At 44.4% G+C, this 27,863-nt stretch overlaps 1 protein-coding gene across 1 annotated transcript; it reads left to right on the plus strand.

Moving 5' to 3' along the window:
• The first annotated feature begins 992 nt into the window (after window positions 1-992).
• On the plus strand, window positions 993-27,863 carry RELT (RELT TNF receptor). Its single transcript, XM_069969577.1, has 11 exons — window positions 993-1,075; window positions 13,447-13,523; window positions 17,255-17,365; window positions 17,566-17,744; window positions 17,828-17,907; window positions 19,706-19,963; window positions 21,094-21,168; window positions 22,233-22,314; window positions 22,936-23,169; window positions 23,711-23,891; window positions 25,195-27,863. The coding sequence occupies exons 2-11, from the start codon at window positions 13,482-13,484 to the stop codon at window positions 25,204-25,206; spliced, it is 1,254 nt and encodes a 417-aa protein (XP_069825678.1). The 5' UTR covers window positions 993-1,075; window positions 13,447-13,481; the 3' UTR covers window positions 25,207-27,863.

Raw genomic sequence — 27,863 nt, forward strand, 5'->3', positions numbered from 1 at the left:
CTCAATGACCTTACTGATGCCTGTTGTGACCTAGGCTTTGAATTTGTACAGTGGATGAAATTCAAGGTCATATACAAACTAGGGTCAAGGTCACCACAGGAAGCAATGAGGTCATCGTCAGTGCCTGTAAGCCGGTGCTCCCCAACTTGTGGCCATCCAGCTGTTGCAAAACTACAATACCCAGCATGCCTGGATGGCCATGGTGCTGCTTTACCAAGTTTTGGGAAAGTCATGGCAAAACCACAACATGACTGTGACCTATCACTATGAATGGGTCAGTTCAATTGCGGGGGGCTACGGATGTGTGAATGTGGGAGCCGCTCGCATTGAATTGAAGGGGTTGTCCCACCAGAATAAGTAATGCCCGATCCTCTCTATAATGGAGATTCCTGGGTCGTCCTTCACCCAAATTCTCTTCCTCATTCAGGTAATCCTGGAAATGATGGGTCATCCATTATCCAAACTCCATGAGATGATGTCACCTGAGATTTCACACAATGTCATAATCAGGAAGGACAATGTGAAATGATTTCAATGTAAATCCATATAGTGGCCCCTGGTTCCCATATCCCCCCTTCCCCTATTCTCAGCAGGTCTATGGGGCCCTCACTGCTTGATAAGAAAGACCTACTGAATTTGAAACTCTTGGGTCTCAATACTATGAATATAACAGGGCCCCTAACGATGATGCATCAATTTCTAGTACTGCTGTCCTCATATGGGGCCTTGGTGTAATCCCAGGTCACAGGTCAGCACTAAGGTCCTTATTCTACACTGATGATAAATCCTACACACCATGTTATGGCGCCAATCATGTACCCATGGAGGTGTCTATTAGTTTGCGCAAAGTGACGTGTAATTCCTATAAGCGGCCGCTGGGTGTCCTCGGAGAGCGCTGTGCTTTGGTGTAAAGGGGCGGGTGTGACGTCACGGGGAGTTTCGGCTGATAAGCGGCTGATTGACCCTGAGCTCTCAGAGCGGCGTGCAGAGTGCCGGCTGCCGGGAGGAGCTGTATACCGGACTGTATACCGGGACTGTGACCGATCCATACCGAGACACCATCACAACGGAATCGGTGAGTTCTGGCTGGAGATCACACTGCCTGATGGTCGGGACGGATGAGGAGTGATGCAGGAGCTCCGGGACAATGCTCAGTGCTGGAGCCGCAGCCAAAGGGTTAATATTGCAGCTTTACAAGAAGTTAGAAGTGATGGTCTGCAGGGCAAGAGGGATAGAGAGTGATGGTCTGCAGGGCAAGAGGGATAGAGAGTGATGGTCTGCAGGGCAAGAGGGATAGAGAGTGATGGTCTGCAGGGCAGGAGGGATAGAGAGTGATGGTCTGCAGGGCAGGAGGGATAGAGAGTGATGGTCTGCAGGGCAGGAGGGATAGAGAGTGATGGTCTGCAGGGCAGGAGGGATAGAGAGTGATGGTCTGCAGGGCAGGAGGGATAGAGAGTGATGGTCTGCAGGGCAGGAGGGATAGAGAGTGATGGTCTGCAGGGCAGGAGGGATAGAGAGTGATGGTCTGCAGGGCAGGAGGGATAGAGAGTGATGGTCTGCAGGGCAGGAGGGATAGAGAGTGATGGTCTGCAGGGCAGGAGGGATAGAGAGTGATGGTCTGCAGGGCAGGAGGGATAGAGAGTGATGGTCTGCAGGGCAGGAGGGATAGAGAGTGATGGTCTGCAGGGCAAGAGATAGGAGGGACAGAGGGTGATGGTCTGCAGTGTATGGGGGCGAGAAGGGCAGTAAGAGACAAGGTGAAAGACTAAGTAAGTGAGGGTCTTAAGAATAATGGACAAGGGGGAAACTCCATGAGTGATAGTCTGCAGGACAATGGGGGACTCAGTAAGTGATTCTCTCCTTATCAACCTGCAGATGATTACTCAATGAGTCTCCCCTCTTATCCTACAGACCATCACTCACTGACTCTCCTCTTGACCCCTACTCCTGCAGTGATGATCTACAGACAGTGATTAAGTAGAGATGACTCAGGGAGTGTGAAGGGGGAGGGGGGTGCAGAGTAATAGTCTGCAGAGCAGGAGACTGTAGGTGATGCTCTGCAGGGAGAAGAGGGCACAGGACAGAGGGCAGGGGAGTTGTGCTCTGCAGAGCTGTATGCTGCTAGGTTAGGATGCCCTGGCTGACATTGGAGACTGCAGCACTTGCTGGTTCTGTCTCTGGATGTTATGTAATGGATGGTCCTGTACCCGGTATATACATATCCTGTCCTGTATACATGTAATGGATGGTCCTGTACCCGGCATATACATATCCTGCCCTGTATACATGTAATGGATGGTCCTGTACCCGGCATATACATATCCTGCCCTGTATACATGTAATAGATGAGATGCAGCTGCTCCTGTCCTGTATACATGTAATGGATGGTCCTGTACCCGGCATATACATATACTGCCCTGTATACATGTAATAGATGAGATGCAGCTGCTCCTGTCCTGTATACATGTAATGGATGGTCCTGTACCCGGCATATACATATCCTGCCCTGTATACATGTAATAGATGAGATGCAGCTGCTCCTGTCCTGTATACATGTAATGGATGGTCCTGTACCCGGCATATACATATCCTGCCCTGTATACATGTAATGGATGAGATGACTGCTCCTGTCCTGTATACATGTAATAGATGAGATGCAGCTGCTCCTGTCCTGTATACATGTAATGGATGGTCCTGTACCCAGCATATACATATCCTGCCCTGTATACATGTAATGGATAAGATGCAGCTGCCCCTGTCCTGTATACATGTAATGGATGATATGTATCTGCTCCTGTCCTGTATACATGTAATGAATGAGATGCAGCTGCTCCTGTCCTGTATACATGTAATGGTTGATATGCAGCTGCTCCTGCCCTATATACATGTATAGTACAGCGCTGTGGATACGGACTCTGTAGACAGACTCTGGATATGTTGTAATACAACGACTTCCAGACTCTTTCTCCCCTATATGTTACAGCCATGTAGCGGGGGATACAATGTATCCGTCCATCACTGACTTCCTGGATTAGTTGTGTCGTGAGATATAGAGTATATATCCCCTGATGGTGTCAGCTGGGAGTAGTAGTTCCACAGCCATAGGGGCCTCACAAGACTTTTTGTCCTACTTCTGGCTGCACGGGGGAGGGTAACCCCCCCCATCCCCCCACCCCCTGCTAAATCCTGCTCACCCCTCTGTATGGGAAATACTGTAACCTGAGATGTGGCAGATTCCTCCAAAATGAGATTCTCACGTGGACTGTGGGAGCGGAGATCACTGCCGCCGCCTCTCATTAACCCTAAAGATCCACTCATTCCACTTGTTTATATATATATATATATTCTATTCTTTGCCCTTCCTGGAGCAGAGGGAAGCCCCTGGTAATGCAGGTCACTGGGCACCGGCTGGCACCCCCTGCTGCCGGATGCTGCTGTGCGGTTGGTGACAGTCGGCGTCTATTAACCGTCACTAATAGGTTCTACCCGTCCAGTGTACACAGCGTCCCTGCTCATCTGCAGCCTGTGCCGCAGGATGGACACTCTGTAATCTGGACTTATTATATGGTCATGATTATTTTTTAAATTCTTTTTTGGTAAAATTTGACTCTTTTCCAAAGGCTTCGCTCACCCCGCACAACTTTGTGCTGCTTTGGATGTAGCACTAGGGTGGTCTGTCCACAGGGGCCAGAGTGGGCCGCAACCTGTCAGTCTGTGACACCAAGCAGATATTGTTTGATGGATTTTGGGTTCTCTTGGGTCATTAGTCTCTGTTACCATAATGAATGCAGATCAGATCGATCGCCTGATGGGATTGATTGTTGTGTCCGCGGCCATCTCCAGCTTGCAGATCCCTCTGCGGTTTATGCTTTATCTTGTTTCTTGTCTACCTAATTACCCAGAATGCCCACTGCTTCATACAATCCCTATACCCTGTCACTGTGGCCCGCTCTTGGATCAGCGACGGGATCCTCTGTTAGTTTGGATCTCCGTGGATATAGAGATGCAATGAGACCATGATGCATGCGACCTATCTATAAGACATGGCGGCCTCCATACACATTAGATGGTTGGCTGGTTGAATGGTGGTTGGGTTCCATATGTGTGGCCAGGAATACTGTGAAGGTGACCATATAAAAGAGCCAATGTGGCCATCCCCAGTTTGGATGTGACCAAATCTTCCTGTAATAGATTCCATCATAGGGGGTGTAAATGATCAGCCATCTTGAATTTTAGGGATTGTTCCCACAGGAGGGCAGCCAATGGCAGAGGTCATTGGCACTAGGGGGGGGGGGGGCTTGCTTGACTCTCCCTGACAGTTGTCAGAGGGGAAGGATTGGGCACTCTGAATTTTAGTGCCTGATCCTCTTGTTCCGCAGGATATGAGCCACCTTCTTGTTCCTGAAGGTGTTAGGGCCGTATTACACGGGATAAAAATCGTACGAAAAATCGTTAGATCACTCATATTTTAACAATATTCGTTTCGTGTAATAGCAGACAACGATTAAACGACCAACGATTTCTCGTTTGATAGAATTTGGACCTATTCTTATCGTTTGATTGTTCGCAAATTGTTTGTACATCATTCGGTGTAATAAGAAGTTATAGCTGAAACGTATGCGACAGCGACAACGAAACGACCGCAAGAACGATCATAAGTATGATCATCATTCCGTGTAATTGGACGAACGATTTCGGGTCGTTTGAGATCGTTTATCGTTAGTTGTGTAATAGCCCCCTTAGTGTGGGATATACATGTATTCAAAAAGAATGGGCCAAACAGTATGTGCACAGTATCTGGGATACTCCGGATCAGCGCTGCCCTCACCCTGGATATGAACCTTTGATGACTTGACGTGGCTTGCAGTGCTGAGCTGCTGTATCTAGGCCGCTCGTGATACGCCGCACTCTGGTTTCCCGTCTGCTTCTTTCTGTGGTAACAATAACTCTGAGATCTTCTCTCGTCGTGATCTACGGAAGCTGCAGAGGAAATAAGGAGAAAAGCAATGTGTCCGCCTCGTGCTTGGCTGGTTTCATTGTGGCAGTGTAATGTGCCGCCAGATCACATGATCTACGATCATATAGTAATAGTCCCTCTATTAAAAAGAGGGATAGCAGGGACCAAGGTTATGCTGGCCGTGCACAATAAAGTTGGCATCCAGGCACACATTATAGCGGGATTAGTCAATAATGTATGGGGGGCCTCCGACTCTCCCCCTGGTATATGATGAGGAGGAGGGAAAGGTCTGGTATGCTGGGTTTCATTGTGCCCATATGGGTGCCTATAAGGAAGCTGCCCCCATCTCTGGCCTCACTGTATGAATGTTTGAGGCCGTGTATGAGCTCTGATTCATGTCGGGGGATGAGGCCCAGGAGGGTGGGGGTCCTGCAGATCCTCCATTTGTGGTGGTAATGAAGTAGAAGCTCCACTCCCAGGCCGCATATTAACAATGCAGAGAACTGGGGAGGGGGCGGCACCATGACAATTACAATGAATGTCCTCTGTCCCAAGGATGTGAATCACCTCCATTACTCCAGACTGGGAGATGTCATTAACCCTTACTGGTCAGACTAGGTCCTCATTGCAATGAATGGGCTTATCCTTTGCCTTAGGCCCTGCGCCTGCCACAGGTGTCCTAAACCGAGCCACGTCCAATGGGGGGGGGGGGGGGGGCTTGTAAATTATATATGGTTTGAATCCAGTTACAGTGGGGCCTTGGATTACGAGCATAATTCGTTCCGGGACTGCGCTTGTAATCCAAATCACTCTTACACCAAAGCAAATTTTCCCATAAGAAATCATAGAAATACAGACAATTGGTTCCACCCAAAAAATAATGATTTATAATTCTGAATAACATGTAAAACTGACAAACATTCAGAAACAGCAGAATCTGTGATATTATAAGTTACTGTACAGTAATGGAGAGGATGGGAAACACAAGGGCGGACAGAGACTGCAGGGAGCATGAAGGAATGAGCAGGACAGATGTGGGCACATACATGCAGCACTCTCTGTCCAGGGAGAGAGGGGTTACAGCTATGGAGAGATTACCCCCCACAGTCCTGTCCCCATATGTAAGCCCCAGCCTGAAGTGGATCTGCTATGATTTGGAAGGTGAGGGAGACTTCCTGGGTCAGAGTACAGGGCTGTAGACCCCGCTATGCAGACCATGCCCCTCCTCCACTCGCTCCCACCCAGTACAGGGAGCTCTTACGCCAAAGCAATGCTCTTACACCAAGATACAATTTTGAAAAACTGTGAGCTCTTAAACCAAGGTACCACTGTACTTTTAATATGCTTAGTTGGAGTTAGTGTAGACAATGCTCTGTGAGCTCTACAGCCTGGACCCCAGACTGATACATAGTACATAGCTAGTCCTGCTCTCAGCTGTATCCAGTGTAGACAATGCTCTGTGAGCTCTTCAGCCTGGACCCCAGACTGATACATTGTACATAGCTAGTCCTGCCCTCAGCTGTATCCAGTGTAGAGAATGCTCTGTGATCTCTACAGCCTGGACTCTAGACCAGTGATTTTCAACCAGTGTGCCGTGGGGAAAGTTCCCCAAATTATGGTGCCCCTGTGAAACAGGAGAAAACAAAGGGGGAGAGAAACCTGGGGATGGGGGAGAAACAGGGGAGAGAAACATGGGAATGGGGGAGAGAAGCATGGGGGAGAGAAGCATGGGGGAGAGAAGCATGGGGGAGAGAAGCATGGGGGAGAGAAGCATGGGGGAGAGAAGCATGGGGGAGAAGTATGGTGGAGAGAAGCACAGGAGAGAAGCACAGGGGGGAGAAGAAAACAGGCCCAGGTTTCACACTGAGTGAGTATAAATACATTTAGAATCTATATTCTTAACTATATGTATAATATGTACTGTTTTAGTGTCATTTTGTGCCATTTTGGTTGGTGGTGTGCCCCGGGATTTTTTAAGTATAAAAAGTGTGCCACGGCTCAAAAAAGGTTGAAAATCACTGCTCTAGACTGATACATTGTACATAGCTAGTCCCGCTCTCAGCTGTATCCAGTGTAGACAATGCTCTGTGAGCTCTATAGCCTGATACATTGTACATAGCTAGTCCTGCTCTCAGCTGTATCCAGTGTAGACAATGCTCTGTGAGCTCTATAGCCTGATACATTGTACATAGCTAGTCCTGCTCTCAGCTGTATCCAGTGTAGACAATGCTCTGTGAGCTCCAGACTGATACATTGTACATAGCTAGTCCTGCTCTCAGCTGTATCCAGTGTAGACAATGCTCTGTGAGCTCCAGACTGATACATTGTACATAGCTAGGTAACGTTCGCTGCCCTGTTATCTTTTGGTGCACATCTTGCCTTGGGCCCCAGACACGGACACGTTCTTAGACGGCACATGTGAGGGAAGTAGATAACTGGGAGCGTGTTTACCCAGAGATTTGTGGTTGAACGCGCCCAGATGGACATGTATTGCCTGTACCTCTCCTACTGAGGACACAGAAATCTCCCCATCAGGGTGGTAACCATCTTTGCATGTTGATGTTTTGATGGTTACATCATATACCACAGGAAATCACACCGGCTGCTCAAATCTGAACTACAGGTGCCAGCGTGGCCGGGTATCTTATGGGCACAGTGTGACGACTGTTACAGAAGCAAATGTAGCGAGTAGTCCGCTCCCCAGTCCTAATCTCCCTTGTTGGTGCACGGTAAAGCCGGGAACCAGGCAGCATGGAATTCGGAGAAAAAGTCCTGCACCCCAAGGAGATACAATGACTGTTACAGAAGGCAATTCAGATATTTCAACGCAACATTCGGAGAAACCCAAGAATACATAGAACTAAGAAACTTGAAAGAAGATGATGACGCAAGGATTTGTTCACCTGTAAAAGTCCCCATTAACACTTAGTAACAAACATGGCTGCCGATTCCTGGTGATGTCGCCCAACGTTTCTAACCCCCTAAGTTCAAATCTCTCCATACCCATCATGGCAGAGTGATTGTGACTGTATTGGTTATCACCCAGCTTTTCCAGATACTGATATTGATAAGTAGGAGAAGGGGTCTTAGAAGAAATCTCGTCAGTGCTTGAAATATTAGGGGGTCCTAAAACTGCTGGGATCTGAATGAGAAAGGCATTGTAAACTTTAAAGGAGAAGTCCAGAGAAAATTTTTATTAAAGTATTGTGTTGCCCCCCAAAAGTTATACAAATCACCCATATACACTTATTAAAGGAAATGCACATAAAGTGCCTTTTTCCCTGCACTTACTACTGCATCAAGGCTTTACTTCCTGGATAACATGGTGACATCACTTCCTGGATAACATGGTGATGTCACTTCCTGGATAAAATGATGTCACAACCCGACTCCCAGAGCTGTGCGGGTTGTGGCTGCTGGAGAGAATGATAGCAGGGGGACACTGAGGGACACAGGGCACTGGAGGGACACTAAGCATCCCCCGGCCATCATCCTCTCCAGCAGCCACAGCCCGCACAGCTCTGGGAGTCGGGTTGTGACATCATCATTTTATCCAGGAAGTGACATCACCATATTATCCAGGAAGTGATGTCACCATGTTATCCAGGAAGTGAAGCCTTGATGCAGTAGTAAGTGCAGGGAAAAAATCACTTTATAAGCATTTCCCATAATAAGTGTATATTGGTGATTTGTGTAACTTTTGGGGGGCAATACAATACTTTAATAAAAAATGTTGCCGGACTTCTCCTTTAAGGACCACTTTCCACTCTTTAGCAGAGATCGGTTTTAAGATGACGACATAGAATCCCTGGTTACCTACAGGGATCTCTGCATCCTGCTGGCTGGTGAAGGTCACCCCACTCTTTATAAATGGCTCTGGGGTCACCTGATCTGCGTCCAGGAGCTCTCTCTCTCTGTATTAGTCACTCTCTTTATTGTCTTTGACAATAGGAACTCAAGAGGCTGCGTTATACCGCCAGCTGCCGCCTCCTACATAATGCAGAGCCCAGGCTGTTAGAGGAGATTGTGTTGTGTCCCCCCCCCCCCCACACACACACACACGGAGGCCCTGTCTGGAGGGGGGTGCGAGCAGACGTAACTCTACTGGGTCACAATGAGCACATTGAGGTATGATGGGCCTCGTGCCTCACTGAGATGTAAAATAATGTGGCATTTTTAATAACTGTCCCTAAGCGCCACCACGTCATGCTCCCCAGGGCAGTACTGCCAGTATTACACAAGTGCGGAGGTGACAGGGACACTGGTTGGGTCACGAGGCTGAGGTGTCACTGGATCATTGATCGTCTCCACCCATGTGACACCCAATAATTACAGGATTATTGTTTATATAACTGCATAAACTAATAATGTTCCTGTCTTGTTCTTCATCTGTTACACTGTTTGGGAAAGAACCTAGAACCGGTGTGCATCCAGCTTTTCCAGAAACTGGTGAATGCAGTAATGCTCTATTGCTTTAATTATTTAATGAGCAGTGCTAAACCCTGTAAATCTTCACTTGTTGCTAGACTACAACTCCCAGCATCCCCTCACAGCATTCTACATTCTAGAGCATTGTTCCCCAACCTGTTTCTGTTCGGGCATGCTGAGAGTTGTAGTTTTGTACCACTTGTCGAGCCACAGGTTAGGGAACCCTGTCTTACTTTCTGACTATGGAATGTGGTGGTTCTGGTGGTTTCCGGGTCCTTCCTGGAGGGATATCTGGCTAGTCCTGTGTTTTGAGATTCTTAAAGAGTCACTTCCGTGTTTTTTTTTTTGTTTTTTTTTTGCAGAAATCAATAGTCCAAGCGATTTTAAGAAACTTTGTGATTGGGTTTATTAGCCAAATATGCCATTATCTGCATTTAAAAAGCCTTTCCCAGTTCCCCCCTCCCTCCTCTTTTCCATCCACTGCAAAAAAACAGGAAATTGTGACTTGTTGCATCAGACGTACCCAGTCTGTTCTATAGAGAGGGGAGGGGGAGGAGGGAGTTAGCCGACAGCAGAAAGCAGATAACAGAGGATTACAGGCACTGAGCTGGGTGACAGCTGTAATCAGAGCTCAGAGAGGTCAGTGGTGACTGTCAGAGGAGATAAAGGGGATGTATTTGTAGAATAACTCTTTGTTGTCCGGTTTTGGTCTTTTATTTAGCTCTCTCCATAGGAGAACAATGAAGACAGGGGGGAGAGCTTTATTTTTCGGCTAATAAACCCAATTACAAAGTTTCTTAAAATCGCCTGGACTATTGATTTCTGCAAAAAAATTTCACGACAGTGACACTTTTTAAATGAGGCTCCACAGCTCTTCTTTTGCATATTTATGTTTCCCAGGGGGCAATGCACCTAGGACTTCACTGCTTTGAGCGCTTTCACTAGCAGCCGGCAGTGTTATTGTTTGGCTGGTCTCCCTGAGACCAGTAATCTGTTTCTCTTATGGCTCTACTAGGCATTGCTCCCACCTAGCCAGAATCCTGCTCCACACTGATGAGGGGCAACACCTGAAACAGCTGTATGTGGATGGATACTTGGCCTTGGTTTTTCCCTTGTCATTACATTGATTTATAGGGCCACTTAATATGATGATTTTGGGGGTTTCCCTACAGGAACCACCAATTGGCTGGGTCCTTGCCAGAGGGATATCTGACTAGTCCTGTGTTTTGAGACTCCTAATTGAGGCTACATGGGTTCTTCTTTTGCATGTAATTTTCCGACTGTCCTCTATCTCCAGACTGGCATCTTCCTGGGTGCTGGGCACAGATCTGCTAGTGTTACTTTTGGCAACACCCGTCTCAGTACTGGATGTACTTCCAAGTTCTGCCTAGATGAGCCATAAAATTTACACTTCACGTGTGTCAGCCCTTCCTCGAAAAATGTCCTGAAATCTCACCAATTCAGCTTTTATTGTGCAGTTACTGTCCCCATAGACGTCCCCTATAATTCTTGCTTCTCTTCTTGTTAACCTTTCCACTTGTGTCAGTCTTTACTGCATTTCTTCCATTTTATTCATGCACCAGGAAGCCCTGTATGAGCAGCATTATAGTGTATAATAAGAGGTAAGCGTTGTGCTATTCTTGTAGTAGTATTTTCGGTTATTATTTTATGACCTAAGCTTCCTAAAGATCCCATCCTCTTCCTCCCTCCGTGCACATCCTTAGTCAACAGGAACCCGGTAGCTATACGTTGTGTATTTTTATGGGAATCCCCCGCATCCAGGGTGACGTCGCCAGAATCGGGGCTGAGCCAGGATTTCCGACACCGCTCTCAGACAAAACCTGTTGGGCTTGTTGCAGAGATTTGTATAACCAGAGTCTTATTATGACTTCATAGCGAACATCACATCCGGCTGCTCTTCCTCCTATCTCCCGGCTGCGGATTATTTTATTTTTTTATTACACACTTTGGCAGCTGTTTGGTTGCTGTTCTTGTTATCGGAAATAACAGAATTTCACTGTAAAAGTATATAAAGCCTGACCTGACATTATGGCTACCAGCCCAATATAGGAGCTGAATTTGCGGCCATATTGGTTGTCACACAGCTTTCCCAGCCTCTTGTTCATATCCCATATCCCCATGCTTCTGTTAAGGAAACCTCCATACCAACCCCATAGAAGCTACAGTATATTGTCACTCAGCTTTCCCAGTGTCCTGTATGGTGATATATGCCATCCTTATGCTTCTATTTAGGATATCTCCGTACTAACCCTATGAGAGCTAAAATAGTAGCCATATTGGTTGTCACCCAGCTTTCCAAACTCCTGTACAGTCACATATCCCATCTCCTGTGCTTCTGTTAAGGAAATCCGCCCCATGGGAGCTATATTGGTGGTCACCCAGCTTTCCTAGTTTCTTGTACAGTAACGTATCCCACCTCAAATGCTTCTTTTTAGGGAACCTAAATACTAACTGCATGGGCGCTATCATAGTCGCCATATTGGTTATCACAGTGCCTCCCATGCTTCAGGAAATCTGGATACCAGCCCCATGGGAGCTATATAATTTGTCACCCAGCTTTCCTAGTTTCCTGTACAGTGAGGTATCCCACCCTTAATGCTTCTATATAGGGAACCTGAATACCAACCCCATGGGCGTTATGATAGCCGCCATATTGTCGCTGTAGAGTGATGTATCCCACCTTCCATGCTTCAGGAAATCTGGATACCAGCCCCATGGGAGCTATAATAGCCGCCATGTTGGTTATTGCAGCTTTCTCATGGACAGATGATAGGGAATGACTCTAGATCTATGATTTTTCCCAGTCACATCCTGTGTGTGATTTGCAGGGTCTGATGAGTCTGAACAGTGTCCTGTCCTTGGGGTGATCCTTGCTGTGGTGCCGCTGCTCGTACAGGAGGTGCTGAGCGTTGGTGCAGAGTCAGCAGCGCTGCAGGTGATGGCCGCTGCCCGGGCTCGCTCTCCTCCAGGTGATGAGACAGCAGAAAGCTACGCAGGAGCAGCGGCGACGTGCTCTATAAATAGCTCAACGCTGCTTATTATAGTGTGATGGGAATAGATCCCTGCGGACGACGTCTATAGGCGAATACAAAGGATGACGTACACGCTCCTCCTACAATAAGGAGGCCAGTAAGGCCAGTAAGGGTGGACTGTGCTACCCATTCAGTATCGGAGAAGGGCTGAGTTATCAAAGCCGTTAATAAAAGTGACCGTTTTCATACATCGTATTACCCATAGCAACCACAGGTGAGGAAATGAAATCTGGTTCCTATGGGCAACAAAGACATTGTTTCCCATAGCAACCAGTCAGTGCAAAGCTTTAACTATACCACATCAGGTTAGAAAAAGAAATGAAAGCTCAGATCTGATTGGTTGCTATAGGCAAGAGAAACGTTGTTGCCCATAGCAACCGATCAGAGCCCACCCTTCATTATGTAACCTGCTATAGTATAATAAAAGCAGTGACTGGTTGCTATAGGCTACAGTGGTTTTCTTTGGTTGCTATGGACAACAAAGACATCCAAACTACTTGTTGCCCACAGCAACAGTTCAAATTAGAGATGAAGTGAAAACTGTGCTCCGGTTGCAATAGGCAACAAAGTTTTTCTTGTTGATTAATGAGGCCTATATCTTCTGCTTTTGTGGATGACCCCCTATTGTTCCCTGTTATCAGCCATTTCATATTTTATATGCATATGTGTGGCTGATATGCTGTTATAATGCTTTAGGGTGACTGGCCCTTTAAGGACAGGTATGGCAGTATTTTTGGGTGTTGTAGTAGCCGCTGTTTATTGTCGCATTGTCCTCTTAGAATTTTAATGACCTGAAGGGAGGTGACAAACGTGATGGCTCTATAAATAGTCTGCCGAGTGTCAGAGCGGTGACGGCGGCCATTCCCCAGGGCAATGAAGGCGGAGGAGGGGTGCGTCACCCGGCTGTAAGGCTGAGTCACTAGAAGTTGGGGGTCAGACATATTGTGTGAATATCTGGTTGTCACTGAATTCTTCCTCCTCCCTTATTGTAACTTTCCATTCTTGCAGGTTCGCTCCATCAAAGCCACCACATTACAGCGACAATGCGGAGTCATTGCGGCGTCCTCATCTCCTGCTTGTTCATGGTAAGTTTATCATTAACCTTTATCACTGCACCAGTATCATCTGTTCTTCATCTTATATACACACAAGGGTGGATGAAGGTCCTCTGCGTTCTCGAGTCACATGACTTACTGTTTAGTAAATAGGAGAATCCGTACCTGACGCATAGACTGCTCCCACCCTGTAAGTGTATAGTGTCAACACTGCAATAACCAGGCTGCCCGAAGCAAGACGTCTTCATGACAGGGACTTTATAATCTGCATACGGAATTGGCGGATAAGGGACCGTTTAGTAAACTTTTTCGGAAAGCACCGGCTATGTGGAGGGTTAAAGGGCCCCGCCTGATGTCTTCCTAACAGTCCTTACTGTAATGTAAATAAATGGGAACCATGGTGGTCTGGAATTTCTCCTTGGAAAAATAATTTCCAGGAAAAGAAACGGTGTGAAACACGGGTGACGCCTCCGCAACTATGTGACTTGTGGGGATCTGACCCAGGAATAACCTGAACCATGTCTCAGGCATTCAGCCATTACTGTACTGTAATGTACTCAGCCATTAATGGGTCTATATTAGGAGCTGTAGTGCCGATCACTTTCTACAATTGATAACCTGAACCATGTCTGCAGACCTGACACAATCGTGGCGCCTGGGTAAATGCAACTTTTCTCCTTAAAGGGAAACTGAAAACCTCAAAGGTCTGCAGCGAACCTGGAGCATGCTCGAGTCCATGTGAACCAGATTGTTCGGCATTTGATTAGCGGTGGCTGTTGAAGTTGGATAAAGCCCTAAGGCTATCTGGAAAACATGGATATAGTCATTGGCTGTATCCATGTTTTCTACATAGCCTTAGGGATTTATCCAACTTCAGCAGCCCCAGCTAATCAAATGCCGAACAATCGGGTTCGGATGGACTCGAGCATGCTCCATGTTCGCTCATCTCTAGTCTGCAGTGCTGTTGGTCATAATTGTATGACGGTCCCCAACCATCTGAGATATATTCCCAGTTTTAGTTGGGACTTGTTAACCTGTGTGGCTAGTCTGGCCTCCATTGCTGTGAATGGATTTTGTTACAGTTAAGCACCGCCCCTCATTGTTTCTTAGAGATGAAGGCAGTAGGTTGGATACACCATTACTGCCTGCCTATAATAAGATGTCTAAATAAAGACAAAATCTCCTACAGAATCTGATTTTAGTACATTTTCCATTCTGTGAAAGGCCAGGCAGTAGAGGGCAGACGCTCATTCTGGTGGAAACAGATGGTGTCTGTCTGTACCATCATACAAACAGATGGTGCTGCGTCCCTCACTCTTCTCAACTGTGTCCTCTCCAGTTAACATCTCCTTGTGACATTCACTAATGTGTGTAAAAGGTTCTGAGTCGGAAACTGTTGCAGATACTTCATGGGTATATGTGACTGAGGATTCAAAGGGAACAGGAAGTCTATAGGACCAGCGTTATAGTAGTTATATACTTGTATACAGGGTTCAGTATTATAGTAGTTATATTCTTGTATACAGAGTGCAGTATTATAGTAGTTATATCCCTGTATATAGGAGCAGTAGTATAGTAGTTATATTCTTGTATATAGGGGCAGTATTATAGTAGTTATATTCCTGTATATAGGGGCAGTATTATAGTAGTTATATTCTTGTATATAGGGGGCAGTATTATAGTAGTTATATTCCTGTATATAGGGGGCAGTATTATAGTAGTTATATTTTTGTATATAGGAGCAGTATTATAGTAGTTATATTCTTGTATATAGGAGGAGGCAGTATTATAGTAGTTATATTCTTGTATATAGGGGGCAGTATTATAGTAGTTATATTCCTGTATATAGGAGCAGTATTATAGTAGTTATATTCTTGTATATAGGGGCAGTATTATAGTAGTTATATTCCTGTATATAGGGGCAGTATTATAGTAGTTATATACTTGTATATAGGGACAGTATTATAGTAGTTATATTCTTGTATATAGGAGCAGTATTATAGTAGTTATATTTTTGTATATAGGAGCAGTATTATAGTAGTTATATTCTTGTATATAGGGGGCAGTATTATAGTACTTATATTCTTGTATATAGGGGGCAGTATTATAGTACTTATATTCTTGTACATATTAGGCAGTATTATAGTAAAGACTTAACCCCTATCATGTATGCTGTAACCTTACGGCAGCAGCACTGTATTTGCTATTTTTTCCTCTTCTCCCTTTACACTACTTGGGGTCTGAGTGTTTCTAAATCCGTCCAGTAAAGTAGCATGTGTCTGGCCGGCCAATCATCCATCTCCATTTATACATCGCATTCACCATATCCTCGGCCCTGGAGGTTACTCTGTAGCCGCAGTCGACTGTATAATGTAGAAATAAAATGGGTATTGGGTTTCATGACTGTTTGGCATCACTAATGTCCTGTGTTCAGACGACTGCAGAAAGTAATCTGCCCTGCGGCTGCAGTGATGAACATGACGGCAGAGAACGCAAGAAATGTTTTTCTTCTATGCCGATAGCTGCAGGTGTGCACCGATTTTATGGCTGATCTGTCGCAGGTGTTCATTCCAGGCCTAGTGTGGTGTTTACATTGCCCTTAGTGTAAAATTATGTTAAGTGAACGATTTTGCTGTGATAGAATTACTGATAGTTTGGTAAATGGTGTCACTTATGTATGTGGCTATCACAGGCCAGAATGGAAAGGGGTCTCCTGCTAAGGAGAACCTAATCTTAAATTCTAAGATTCCTTAATTCTAAAAAAAAATAAAAAAAATAAAAATTAAAAAAAAATTATTTTATACTTTTTTTTTAGTTTTTGCTTTATTCGGACCATATTGGTGATTTTGATGCATGTATAGCACCTGTTTATTGGGCCTTACTTACAGATAACATTGGCCTTATATAAACTCTTAGCAACGTGATGTCTCCCGCATCTTTGCCTGAAGGGCTTGACTGTTGGCACGACGTGTGGCCGTACTGGAATGTAAACCACGGGTTGCACATCAGGATGAGCCTGTATGTGGCCAATCTGGTGTTTATCTTGTGGTGTTTTTATAACCTTCTTTTGGAATTAAAGATTAAAGTCGTCTCATTTTCTATATATATATATATATATATATATATTTATTATTTTTTAATGTATCCCTTTGACTTCTCGGATTTGTATCTAGAGATCAGATCTGCATGTTATTTGGATTATCCTAAAATACATGGCTTTGATTATAGGTAACTATGGGTGTTTAACTCTTTACTAAGAAGAGGTTCTCCTTTGAGGGATGGGGAACCTTCGGCCCTCCAGCTTTTGCAAAACTACAATTCCCATCATGCCTGGACAGCCAAAGCTTTAGCTTCGGCTGTCCAGGCATGATGGGAATTGTAGTTTTTTGCAACAGCTTGAGGGCCTAAGGTTCCCCATCCCTGCTTTAAGCAATCCCGTTGGGCTATCATCAGGTCTTCTAGTAATCTCCATATCTAAAGCTTATCTTAACTGAACACATATACAAGGAACCATCTATGTCCACCATGTTTTTAATATGATGCATCTCCGCCCTTGATGTGCGATTTATTCCTCATTTTGAAATTCAATTATATAGCTTTTGGCACCATGTAAAAACGTATACCTCTAGCATGAATTCACACTTGGCAGAAATAAAACTTTAAAAATTTTCAAACTTGGGGACAAATGTCCGGCATGTGAACTGGCCTTTATAAAGTGTTTCTGGTTAGATTTTAATTTTTTTTTCCTGTCTTTTATACAGATCCAAATCTGGGGAGGAACCTGTCAGGATTGTGGCATAGCTGAGTACCTTGATGCCAATGCGACCTGTGTGCCTTGCACAAAATGCCCACGAGGGCAGGAGCCAGATGGGGTAAGACTGATACCCGTTTATACTCTATTTAGTGGGTTTGTGACCACATAACTATTTCAGTAATGCATATATCCATGAAAGTAATGTAGAAGGACGTATGACAACACCCACTGGTGCATTGTGTATATTGGATGATGGCTGGTGTAGTTTTGTGTGGTTTTCATTGGTATCCTGAGTTTAAGTTTCCTCTTCCCTTCCAGGTGTGTGGCTTTGGGACAGGTGGTGAGGTTGGCTGCCGGGTATGTGCCCCTGGTACCTTCTCCAGCCGTCACAGTATGTCGCCCTGCACCATGCACACCAAATGCGATAAGAAGAAAAGGATCCAGCTGAGCGCAGGAACCGCCAGTGCTGACACAGTGTGTGGAGCCTGCCTGCCTGGGTATGTATTCATTTTAGATATGATGTAGTGTATATAGCAGCATGGCAACAGGCGCTAAGTTTCTTGTATTTGTATTATGTTAGGTATTTTCCACTGGTGACAAATAGTGCAAACACATGTATCGCATGCTGGCTGGCACCCCCAGACACTGTAGGATGTGAAGGTGGGTTGATAATCTGTGTTCAGGTCATATATCGTGCAAAGAATAAAAAACAAAAACTTTTTTCCTCCACCTCTGTCCTCGGGCTACAGTGGAGGCTGAGAAATGTTAAAGAATACCAACAACAATCCACCTAGAAATGTGCATATCCTAATATAGAATAGAAATGGTGGGTGCTCTCGTATACTCCGGTCCTTTCAGTATAACACAGATTAGAGGTAAACTTAAAGTGGACCTGTCGGCAGAAACACTGGAGCATACGTAAGCCTATGGCTTAGAGAGGGCTTCACATCAGGATTTGGACCAAACCATTTTTGTCCCCATTGTCCTCTTACCTGGGCCCTTGTAGTGCTGGGGAACGCCCCCTGAACTTTTAAGCCTCATTTACATATACACAAAAAGGCTTAACTCCTGATTGAAAAGGTCTATAGAGATGATAACAAAAGTATGCCTGGAATCCTGATGAGAACCCCTGGATAGCCATGGGCTTATTTATACTCCTAGTCTCCTGCTGACAAGTCTGATCTAAAGTGTCCTTCCAGTGCTTTTTTTGTTTTTCTTTCCTCATACTGTATCTAAAGATCAGACAGAAGCTTGTGAGCTGGTGGGTAAATGCTGCTGTGATCACAGGACTTCTACCTCTTTTTCCAAGCATTTAGTCTCTACAATGGAAAAGTGTGTGTGTGGGGTGGGGGATGGGGGGGTGGGGGAGTGGGATGTAAAATAAGGGGTTATCCAGGATTATAAAAGGCACAGGTACTTTCTTGCAAATACAGCACCAGCACTGTCCTCAGGTTGTGTTTGGTATTGCAATTCAACTCCATTCACTTCAATAAAACTGAGCTGCAAAACCTACATAAAAAATGAGGACAGGAGAGGTGGTGCTTTTTGTTTTTGTTTGTTTAACCCCTTTAACAAACTTGTAGAGCTACTGGCCATGTAAAAACCTCAAAACACTAGGCCTGCAGCCCCAGTGGATCTGTAACATGGCTGACAGTGATCAAATTGTGCTAGGAAATGTCTGTATTGCGCATGTCTGAGCTTAAAGTGTCACTGTCGTGAAATTTTTTTTGCAGAAATCAATAGTCCAGGCGATTTTAAAAAAACTTTGTAATTGGGTTTATTATCCGAAAAATGCATTTTTATCATGAAAAAGCAGTTTGAAGCTCTCCCCCCTGTCTTCATTGTTCTCCTATGGAGAGAGCTAAAGAAAAGACCAAAACAGGACAACAAAGAGTTAATCTACAAATCCCTCACCCGTTATCTGTTCTGACCATCACCAGTGACCTGTCTGAGCTCTGATTACAGCTGTCACCCAGCTCCGTGGCTGTAATCCTCTGTTATCTGCTTTCTGCTGCCGGCTAACTCCCTCCTTCCTCCTCCCCCCTCCCCTCTCCCTAGAGCAGACAGGGTACGTCTCCTGCAACAAGTCACAATTTTCTGATTTTTCAGAGTGGATGAAAAAGAGGAAGGGGGGGGGGACCTGGGAAAAGGCTTTTTACATGCAGATAATGGCAGATTTGGCTAATAAACCCAATTACAAAGTTTCTTAAAATCGCCTGGACTATTGATTTCTGCAAAAAAAAAAAAAAATACGACAGTGACTCTTTAAAAGGTAGAGGCTCCTGTTAGGATATAATAAGGTATATGTGGATGAACCAGATGTTCAGACATTGAAGGTCTCCCTGTTACTATTTTAGCATTACTGTTACTGTTTGCTGTTTTTTTTTTTTGTTTCCTACATATAGCCATTAAAAAATTCAGTTTATTAAACTTTCATTTCCAAACTATTTTCCTCCAGGTCAAAGAACATTAAGAAACCGTTCTCCGAGAACATTGGAGGGTGCCAATAAACCAGATCATAAAGCCTCCCAAAACAGTACACGTAAAGGGGGCCATGAGGACTCCAGGACTGAGTACGCAGTGTTGGCCATTGTCCCCGTCTTCTGCATGATGGGTCTAGCCGGGATATTATTGTGCAACATCCTAAAAAAGAAGGGATATCGCTGCACATCTCAGAAGGTGGATGAAGAGGCTCCAGAAGTTCCAGAGAAAGATGGTGAGTTCCGGAGAGCCTACAACTACCATGCATCCAGCCGCTCCCATTGAACTTGTGGATGTGACCTTAACTTTTGTGAATGTTGTATCAGAGGCTTGGTGTCCGTACCTTGCTGGGTACACACATGACGTCAAGGCGGGAATTACAGCGTGTAACAAACCACAAACATGCGTTCCCTTGATAGGGCGATGGCTCTCTGAGGAGCTAAGAGCAATCTAGGCCGATTCTAATTATCCTCTCGTCTACAATGGCTTAGTCTCCTCCAAGTTCACATTGTTTCCAGCTTATGACTGCATAAAAAAATGTGGATATGAAGGGGAAAAAAACTCCTCACGGGAATATCTGAGACATGTTGTACTCTGGGTTCAATCAGTATTTGCATGCACAGTAATAATTCACTTAATATGGAGTCTGGTTGTCCGGAACATCAGGAAACCATGAGCACAGAAGTTTATTAAATTGGAGGTGTTCCTTTGTGTGACTCCATATTTAATGAGCAGATCATAGAAGTACTGTACGGGCCAATGACTTCTTTTATGGACCTATTATAGGGTTATACATGAGAACAGAAGTTTGGTGGAATGGAAGGAAAAAAGCCCAGCATTGCGTCACGGTTACCTTTATAGAAGGTATTGGCATGAATCCCATGGACCCGGCTACAATTTGGACTATTTGTATAATTCCGACCATTGTCGTAAAATACTTCCTCATTTTTAGCTGCCATCTTTCTATAATGTAATTTGCTTTTATATGACACAACCAATTGGGGGAAGGAGGATAGACTGCAGGATTCCTGTCCCTTTAAGTTGCTGCTGCAGACTTTGCCGTCCATCCTGACACAATCTCAGAACATCTGATTGACCACTGTGACCGCTTCATCCAGTTACGTCCATTCTTCATCTGCATTAATGTTTTTGCCGACATGCGGGTCTCCGATTAGTTGTTGCTATAGAGACTAAATGGGTTTTTGTCTTCCAATCATCACTCACTATAATTAAGATGTCTCTGTCCGCTCCACATCAGAAACACCGGATGGCGGTGGTGCACACGTCCTTTATAGACTGCACGTTTGATATGAGAGTGTGACGCTCCATAAGACACAGAAATTCATTAAGTCTCCTTGTCCTCAGGTAACATCCTGTTAGAAGAGAACGGGAATGAAGACACCATCGGGGTCCTTGTGCGTCTCATCACTGAGAAGAAAGGTCGGTAGCACCGGACTTGTGTGTTTTATGCTTATGCAAAACAATTTAAAGGGGTTGTTCAGGCATAGGAGAACATGGCCGCTTTCTTCCACAAACACCATGCTCGTTTGGGTGTGGTTTTAAAGCTTGGTTCCATTGATGTGAATAAAGCTGGATTGCAATACCACACACAACCTGAGGACAGAGGTGGCTCTGTTTTGGCAGGAAAGTAGCTGTGTTTTTTTCTAATCCAGGATAACTTCATTAATGATGGGCACCATATTTTTGACCCAGCCATGAGGTGGTGTAAAGGGTGAAATATATATAATATCACTTGCAGCTCGTTCACTAGCCCCTGTATTTTCCGATCAATCTAGATTACTCTCCCCTAAGGTCATGTGTGGCGTAAGTCTGGCTTTTAGTGTAATGAGAGACCAATTCTGCCCTTAGTGCATCACCTCCCACCGCTGGAAATAGCAGACCGCTGGTTACCAGTCAGTGCATGAAGAACAGACATGTTATGCAGTGTATGGTATGATGCTGTATAGGGCCATGTTAAAATATAGTCATGTAAATTGAGAACCATAGGCAACTAGGGATGCATGGTGTCACATGCTAATTGCGGTGAAATCTTAGAACTGTTGTAACCGCAATGGCAAGCTTAAATTACATGGTCGCAGTTCTTGCTGCTGCTCCTCTTTCCCAGTGCAGAAACTTAGTTCCCACAACCATCCATTGTAAAAGAAAGGCTAGGCTGTGGTTCTCAGTGACCTTTAATCTCTTTCGGGCCGAGCCCATGCTGCAAATTTTAAATAAAATCATTGAATTAGAATGTATTATGTACGTCGTCAATGCTGCGCAGCTTTTTTTTTTTTTTTTAATGTGAAATCGTACCAATCCTATTTACAGATCGGTCGCTATCATAAAAATTTCTGACATATAATCATGTTTTAAAAGTTCAACAATAATGCCTCTCTCATACTGTAATGTACTAGGGGTTTACAGTACATCTATGAATTTACATCCTTATGGGACCTGGCCTTGTAGATCTGTGGTTTATTCATTTTTTTATTTTATCCCCTCAGAAAATGCTGTTGCTTTGGAAGAACTCCTGAAGGAATATCAGACCAAACAGACCTCCGCAATGGGAAACAAGTCTCCTCAGAAGTGAGTCCCTTTATTTTTACCATTGCTAGCTGCACATTCCCAATTTACATAGGAGATTGTGTTAATATCCCAGCAGTTATTGGCTGATAAATGACTTTCATTGATGATTGGATCTATGGGGGACATAGCAGCAAGTGTGCATCTGCAATACTACCACAGGATAATGAACCATTTTCATTGGAATCAATGGAGGTCTCCTGTACTACGGGGACAATTGGAGCAATATGTTCTGTTGTCACTTTCTGTTCCGCCCGGCTAAGGCTACAGTGATTCTGAAAATAGAAACAATTGTAAGCAAGGAAATATTCTGATGTCACTTCATGTCCACCCCTGGCAGCAGATTATTGGAAAGTGAGGCCTTATGGAATGACCACCACCCAGCCCATGTCATTGAGACTCGGCAATAATTTCACACACCCCCTCTGAAATCTGACACTAAGCACAATACAAGCAGATGGAAGCATCTGTGCCTCAATGAGTCCTCTAAGTATCTATATTCTGTAACAGTGGCCATGTTGCACCAAGCTTTCTGCTAACACAATTTTTACCAAAACTTGTCTAAATGAGGTTTATCTCTGGGTATTTGATGTTTAAAATCAGTCATTTCCTTCCCTTTGTTAGCAAGCCTTACCTCCTGCCCCAGATGCCAAACCTCTGCAAACACCAACATCACCTGCACACCATCCAGGGCCCGGCCTCCCGCTCCAGCACCTGCTGCACTCGCTGCAGCCAGAAGAAGTGGCCTGACATAATCTCCCCTCCACGGTCTGTGGTGGTGCCCGCCAACAATGGCAAGGGTGGTAGAACATCGGCTAAGGCTGCTTTAGGAGAGATCACCATCCTCTCAGTGGGCAGGTGAGGGTCTCTTTATTGTACATCCTCTAAACTTCATATGTTTTGACCTCAATAACTCTCCCATCGGCTAACTATACACTGATCTGCTTTGTAAATTCTTTATGTATACTAGGACTGGATGTTTCATGCATAATACTCCAGTCACTTCCAGAGCGCCATTTAAAGTTCTGCTGTTCTAAGTGCTTTGGGGTCCATCTTCACCTGATACCCTCTTAAAGCTAGGGCTACATGGCAATTTCTGCTTGCATGGCGAAGATCCAAGATGGATTTTTTGCAACTGTGGGGGATCAAGTCCACTTGTGGATCGCAACGTGACCAATTTGCTTGAATGAGTGATAAAGTTGTCACATAGTGGTTCCTGGTCACATAACCTGGGTAGCTCTCATCTCTCCTCCCGCAATACACTTTATACTTGCTGCGGGACCTCACATGTACTTTTTAATGCGTCATGATTTATAAAGGGCAGATATATGCCAACACCCAAGTTATCAGATCACTGTTAATGTGATTCTGATTAAATTATCCTATATTGATTCCCCAGGTTCCGTGTTGCTCGTATACCAGAGCAGAAGCCTAATCCCCCGGAAATGAAAGCCCTTTCTGACTTTAATGTCAAGGAGGCCCCGAGCCTTCCTCAGAGTGATGTCTCTGAACAGAGAGTGCTGCTGTCCAATACTGTGAGGGCCAAGAATCGAAGTCTAGAAGATACCAGCAAGTTGGAGGTAAGCACATTGCATGCAAACCTTTTGTATGTTCTCCTTTAAGAAGACCCATTGTTTTCTCCGGTTGTTGCGCTGTCTTGTGTGTGATTTCCTGTGTACCATTCATCCTATCCCCGGTCTCTTTCTCCAGCCGTTATTAATGATATCCCATGGGGATGTCACTCTTCTTTACCAGATGCATTTTGCCAATTAAATGTGGCTTCCTCCTGCGCTAAGTGTTTGAGATTAATATAACTTTTCTATGTACACAAAGAAATGATGGCTGCTGGCATAACCTGTGCACTGTGCCAGAAGACAGGATAGCATACATGTTAACATGGCAGCTGGGTAAATGATATCTGGTTTCTTTTCATCCACTTGAGGCTGCCTGTTCTGCTCTCCTAGGAGACAAGTGACGAGAGATGCGGAAATCTACAAAGTTAAGGTATACGCACACGGATTAGTTCTCGCGGAAAGCTCAGTGTGCAATCCGCTGCCTTGTCTCAGTGCGCTCCCGTTTTCCTCTCTGACGGCTCCATAGACTCCATTCTATGTTCGGAATGATTCCGCTGTCCGCCCAAAGAATCGACATGTCATTTCTTTGGGCTGATAACGGAAGCTGCCAGAGCATATAATGGAGCCTATGTGATGGATAAAACTTCAAGTGGGAGCGCAGGGGAGCGAGCGGCGGATTCCGCACAACGTTTTCCATGAGAATTATTCTGTGTGCATATGCCCTAGGAGGGTCTGTCAGCTCTACTATGTCTAGTATAAAGGATGTGTAGTATATAGAGGAGGTGTCGGCTCTCCTCTGTGGAGTACACACTTAGGGTTGGTTCAGAATCCCCATTTAATTTTTATATGGGTGTCCCTCTTGGTTTCATGTATAATTTAATACTTATCTAAATCTTGGTATGTGACCTGTAACTCTGCGTTGGGTTTCATACATACATATTTAACAAGTATATGATGAATCCTGTGATTCGAATGAGTAAGTAATGTATAATGACGGGTGCATCCAATGACGCCGCTCTGACACCTGTTTGGAAAATGCTTCAGGCAGGTTAAAACACCTGAGCTGCCTAAAACCGGTTCCCCCGCAGACTGGATTATGATTATTATGCCTTTTGTATGTGCTTGTGATAGAACAGGTAATTAACGCGCATCTACCCCTTAGAATATCAACACAGTACCTGTCCTGGAATCGCTGTCATTGACCCCCCCCCCCCCAGGAGAAGTCATATTAAAAATGTTGTGCCCACAATTACATTTGCCTAAAGTACTCTACCTGTTTCTTGTAACTCATTTTTTTTTCTTTTTCCAGGATGTTATCTGACTCCGCCTCCCTGCCAGCCCAGCCATTCACCTGCAACAATCCAAGCTGTGGTGGGAGGGTCCTCCTGCTGGTCCCACGGGGGCCCACAAGGCAGCAAAGTGTGGAATATGGCAGAGACCCATCGCACCTCCATTGCACTGCATATTACACCTATTGTTTTTCAATACCCTAATAGGAAATCAACACGATTCAAGGATTTCTGCAAGACGAATGCAGTGGAAGGTGTTTCGAAGGTCGTGCTACAGTTTCTCATGGTCCATTTAGTAATATAGACTATTTTTTTAATAACAAGACTTGTCGCTGAGCTGTTATCAAAGACTCTTTTGATTCAGGGAATACGGAAATTGAAGTCTTCAGAGCTGGAGAGGCCTCGGCCCGTGCTGACGCCTTTCCTACATCTGTATACGCTACAGACTTGTGTTGCTGCTACTTTCCCTTTTTTAACCTAGATTCATATTTTTTTAGTGCTTATGTAGAGGAAACAAGTTCTGCGCCATAGCTACCAAAAGAACTGGGGAGGGGGCAGTGTAATAAATTTAGCAAAATTTGTTTACACTGAAGGGGTAGTGAACACGTTGGCGGAGTATACTGCAGTGTTAATCATCCTGTAAGCCGTCTGCAGCATAAGGGTCTCGGGTTTCTTTGCTCTTAGGCTTTATAAAAGACACAATATGAGATATTAAGATCATGACGGAAGATTCTGGGAATTTGCAGTGTTACTTTAAGTTGGCACATATTGGACCAGTATTTAGTATTCCAATATATTTTTTTTTTTTTACTTTTTATTTTTTTTTTTTATTACCAGGAAACTAAAATTTATCATTTGGGTAGGAACATCAGGAGACCAGTATTGATTTAGAGTAAGCGTAATAGTCAATGTCTAACATGTGCAGATTTTATGTCCTAATTTATATCTGTGATGGTCCGAGTCCTTGTGTTTTTCCCCTGCTACAAAGCTTGTTTCCTGCATAGAAATTAATCAAAAATTGTCTGCCTGAAGCCACCACTAGGGGGAAGCCTACTGTATACTGTTGCATTGTCAAAACTGAATGCAGTAAGCTTCCTCTAGTGATGGTTATAAGCAGTTTTATTAAACTTCTAGAAGTGCCCTATACCACCTGCATTATTACGGTTTGCCTGCAGGCACCACTACAGATGGCTGAGTGCATACTGTCTATTGAACTCCATGATAAGACAGTACCCGAAGCCACCTCTAGGGGCAGCTTACTGCATCTACTGATTTTATTTACTTCCTGTTCAAGCAGGCGCTATAGAACACTTCTATCCATCTCTAATTCAGATTCTGTTCTATCTTGCTTTTTGTCACATGACGACTGGGCCCCTCCATAGTGATACATTGAGGAGGACTGATCAATTATTAATCACACGTGCAGATTTGATGCACTTTTTAGTAATGGAAGATGTCATTTCAGCGAGGTCATGCTTTGTTTGTGTTAATATATCAACCAATGTTGGTGCTGCACTCATGCACTCATAATTCGTTGACATCCTTTTGGCTTGTGTATCGTGAGTTAATCCTCCGACTTGGCCGTCCTTCTTCCTAAACTCCTTGTATGAACTGAAGGCGATTAAAGCTGCTGGGACAAAATGTCTGGTATGGAGAGTCCAGAATAGGCCTGGACAGGGGAGTGTAAAACGACCCCATACATTATCTGGTGTTAATGATTGAAAGATGGACGTTGTCCTGACCTTCTGCTCTGTTCCAGGAATATGTTGGGCTTCTAGTTCATCTGTATCCCAGCACAGTCACACAGGACAGAGGTTGTTTTGTTTTGCAAACGATCCACAGACTGGACAGTAAAAGCTCCATACGTTTCGCAAGAAAAGTTCTACCAAGATTAGGTCTGATGCCAGAAATTTAAGAAGTACCGAGATCTTATCTGATGCATATCTGACTTTCTTTCCATCCACAAGTAGTGAAAAAGCTTGCTTATGGTGTGAAAACTTTTTTTTTTTTTTTCCGATGTCATGTTGATAACTGGTAAATGGAACAGGAATGGTGAAAGTAGAAAAAAAAAAATTGCCAATGTCAAGGATGAATGGTGCTTTTAGCTTTGAAAACTTCATTCACCATGTACTTGTTTGTTTTTATTTATTTAACATATTAAACACCATTTTTTTTGTAATAGTTTGTTTTTAATGTTTTAAAAATGGGGCCCTGAATTCAGAATAACGTCCCCTCCCCGCTACCAGATAAAACTACTGGACTCGGTTAACTTCCCAGATGACTAAGACAGATGAGATGTAGCGGATAATAAACTGGGAAGGCTCTGGTCACGAGGTGATGCTCCCAGTATAGAGAATGGCAGAGGAATTAATCACTGCATCAGATATAGCACCAGGCTATCGCTTCATAAGTGCAGCTTTGTTTCATTCACCACGTGGGAATTCATTTATATCTTTCTTCTATTACTTCTCTTCATTTATATCTTACTCCTATACCACATCAATCACATAGTTTACATGCAAGATAATTTTACAAACATCTTACAGTTTTTATATATAGAATCTACATCAGAAATTGTCACTTTTAATTACATTACTTATCCTGTACTGATACCAAGTTACAGTCTGTATGATACTCCAGAGCTGCACTCACTATTCTGCTGGTGGGGTCATTGTGTACATACATTTAG

The sequence above is a fragment of the Dendropsophus ebraccatus genome, chromosome 5 (genome assembly GCF_027789765.1).
Source record: "Dendropsophus ebraccatus isolate aDenEbr1 chromosome 5, aDenEbr1.pat, whole genome shotgun sequence".
NCBI classification, from domain to species: domain Eukaryota; kingdom Metazoa; phylum Chordata; class Amphibia; order Anura; family Hylidae; genus Dendropsophus; species Dendropsophus ebraccatus.

What these genes read in the sequence shown, in the direction of transcription:
- RELT (XM_069969577.1), top strand. Translation starts at nt 13,482, where the DNA reads ATGCGGAGTCATTGCGGCGTCCTCATCTCCTGCTTGTTCATG. An exon ending in GGAAACAAGTCTCCTCAGAA is followed by an intron (nt 22,315 to 22,935) that starts GTGAGTCCCTTT and finishes TCCCTTTGTTAG; the next exon opens with CAAGCCTTACCTCCTGCCCC. An exon ending in ACCATCCTCTCAGTGGGCAG is followed by an intron (nt 23,170 to 23,710) that starts GTGAGGGTCTCT and finishes TTGATTCCCCAG; the next exon opens with GTTCCGTGTTGCTCGTATAC.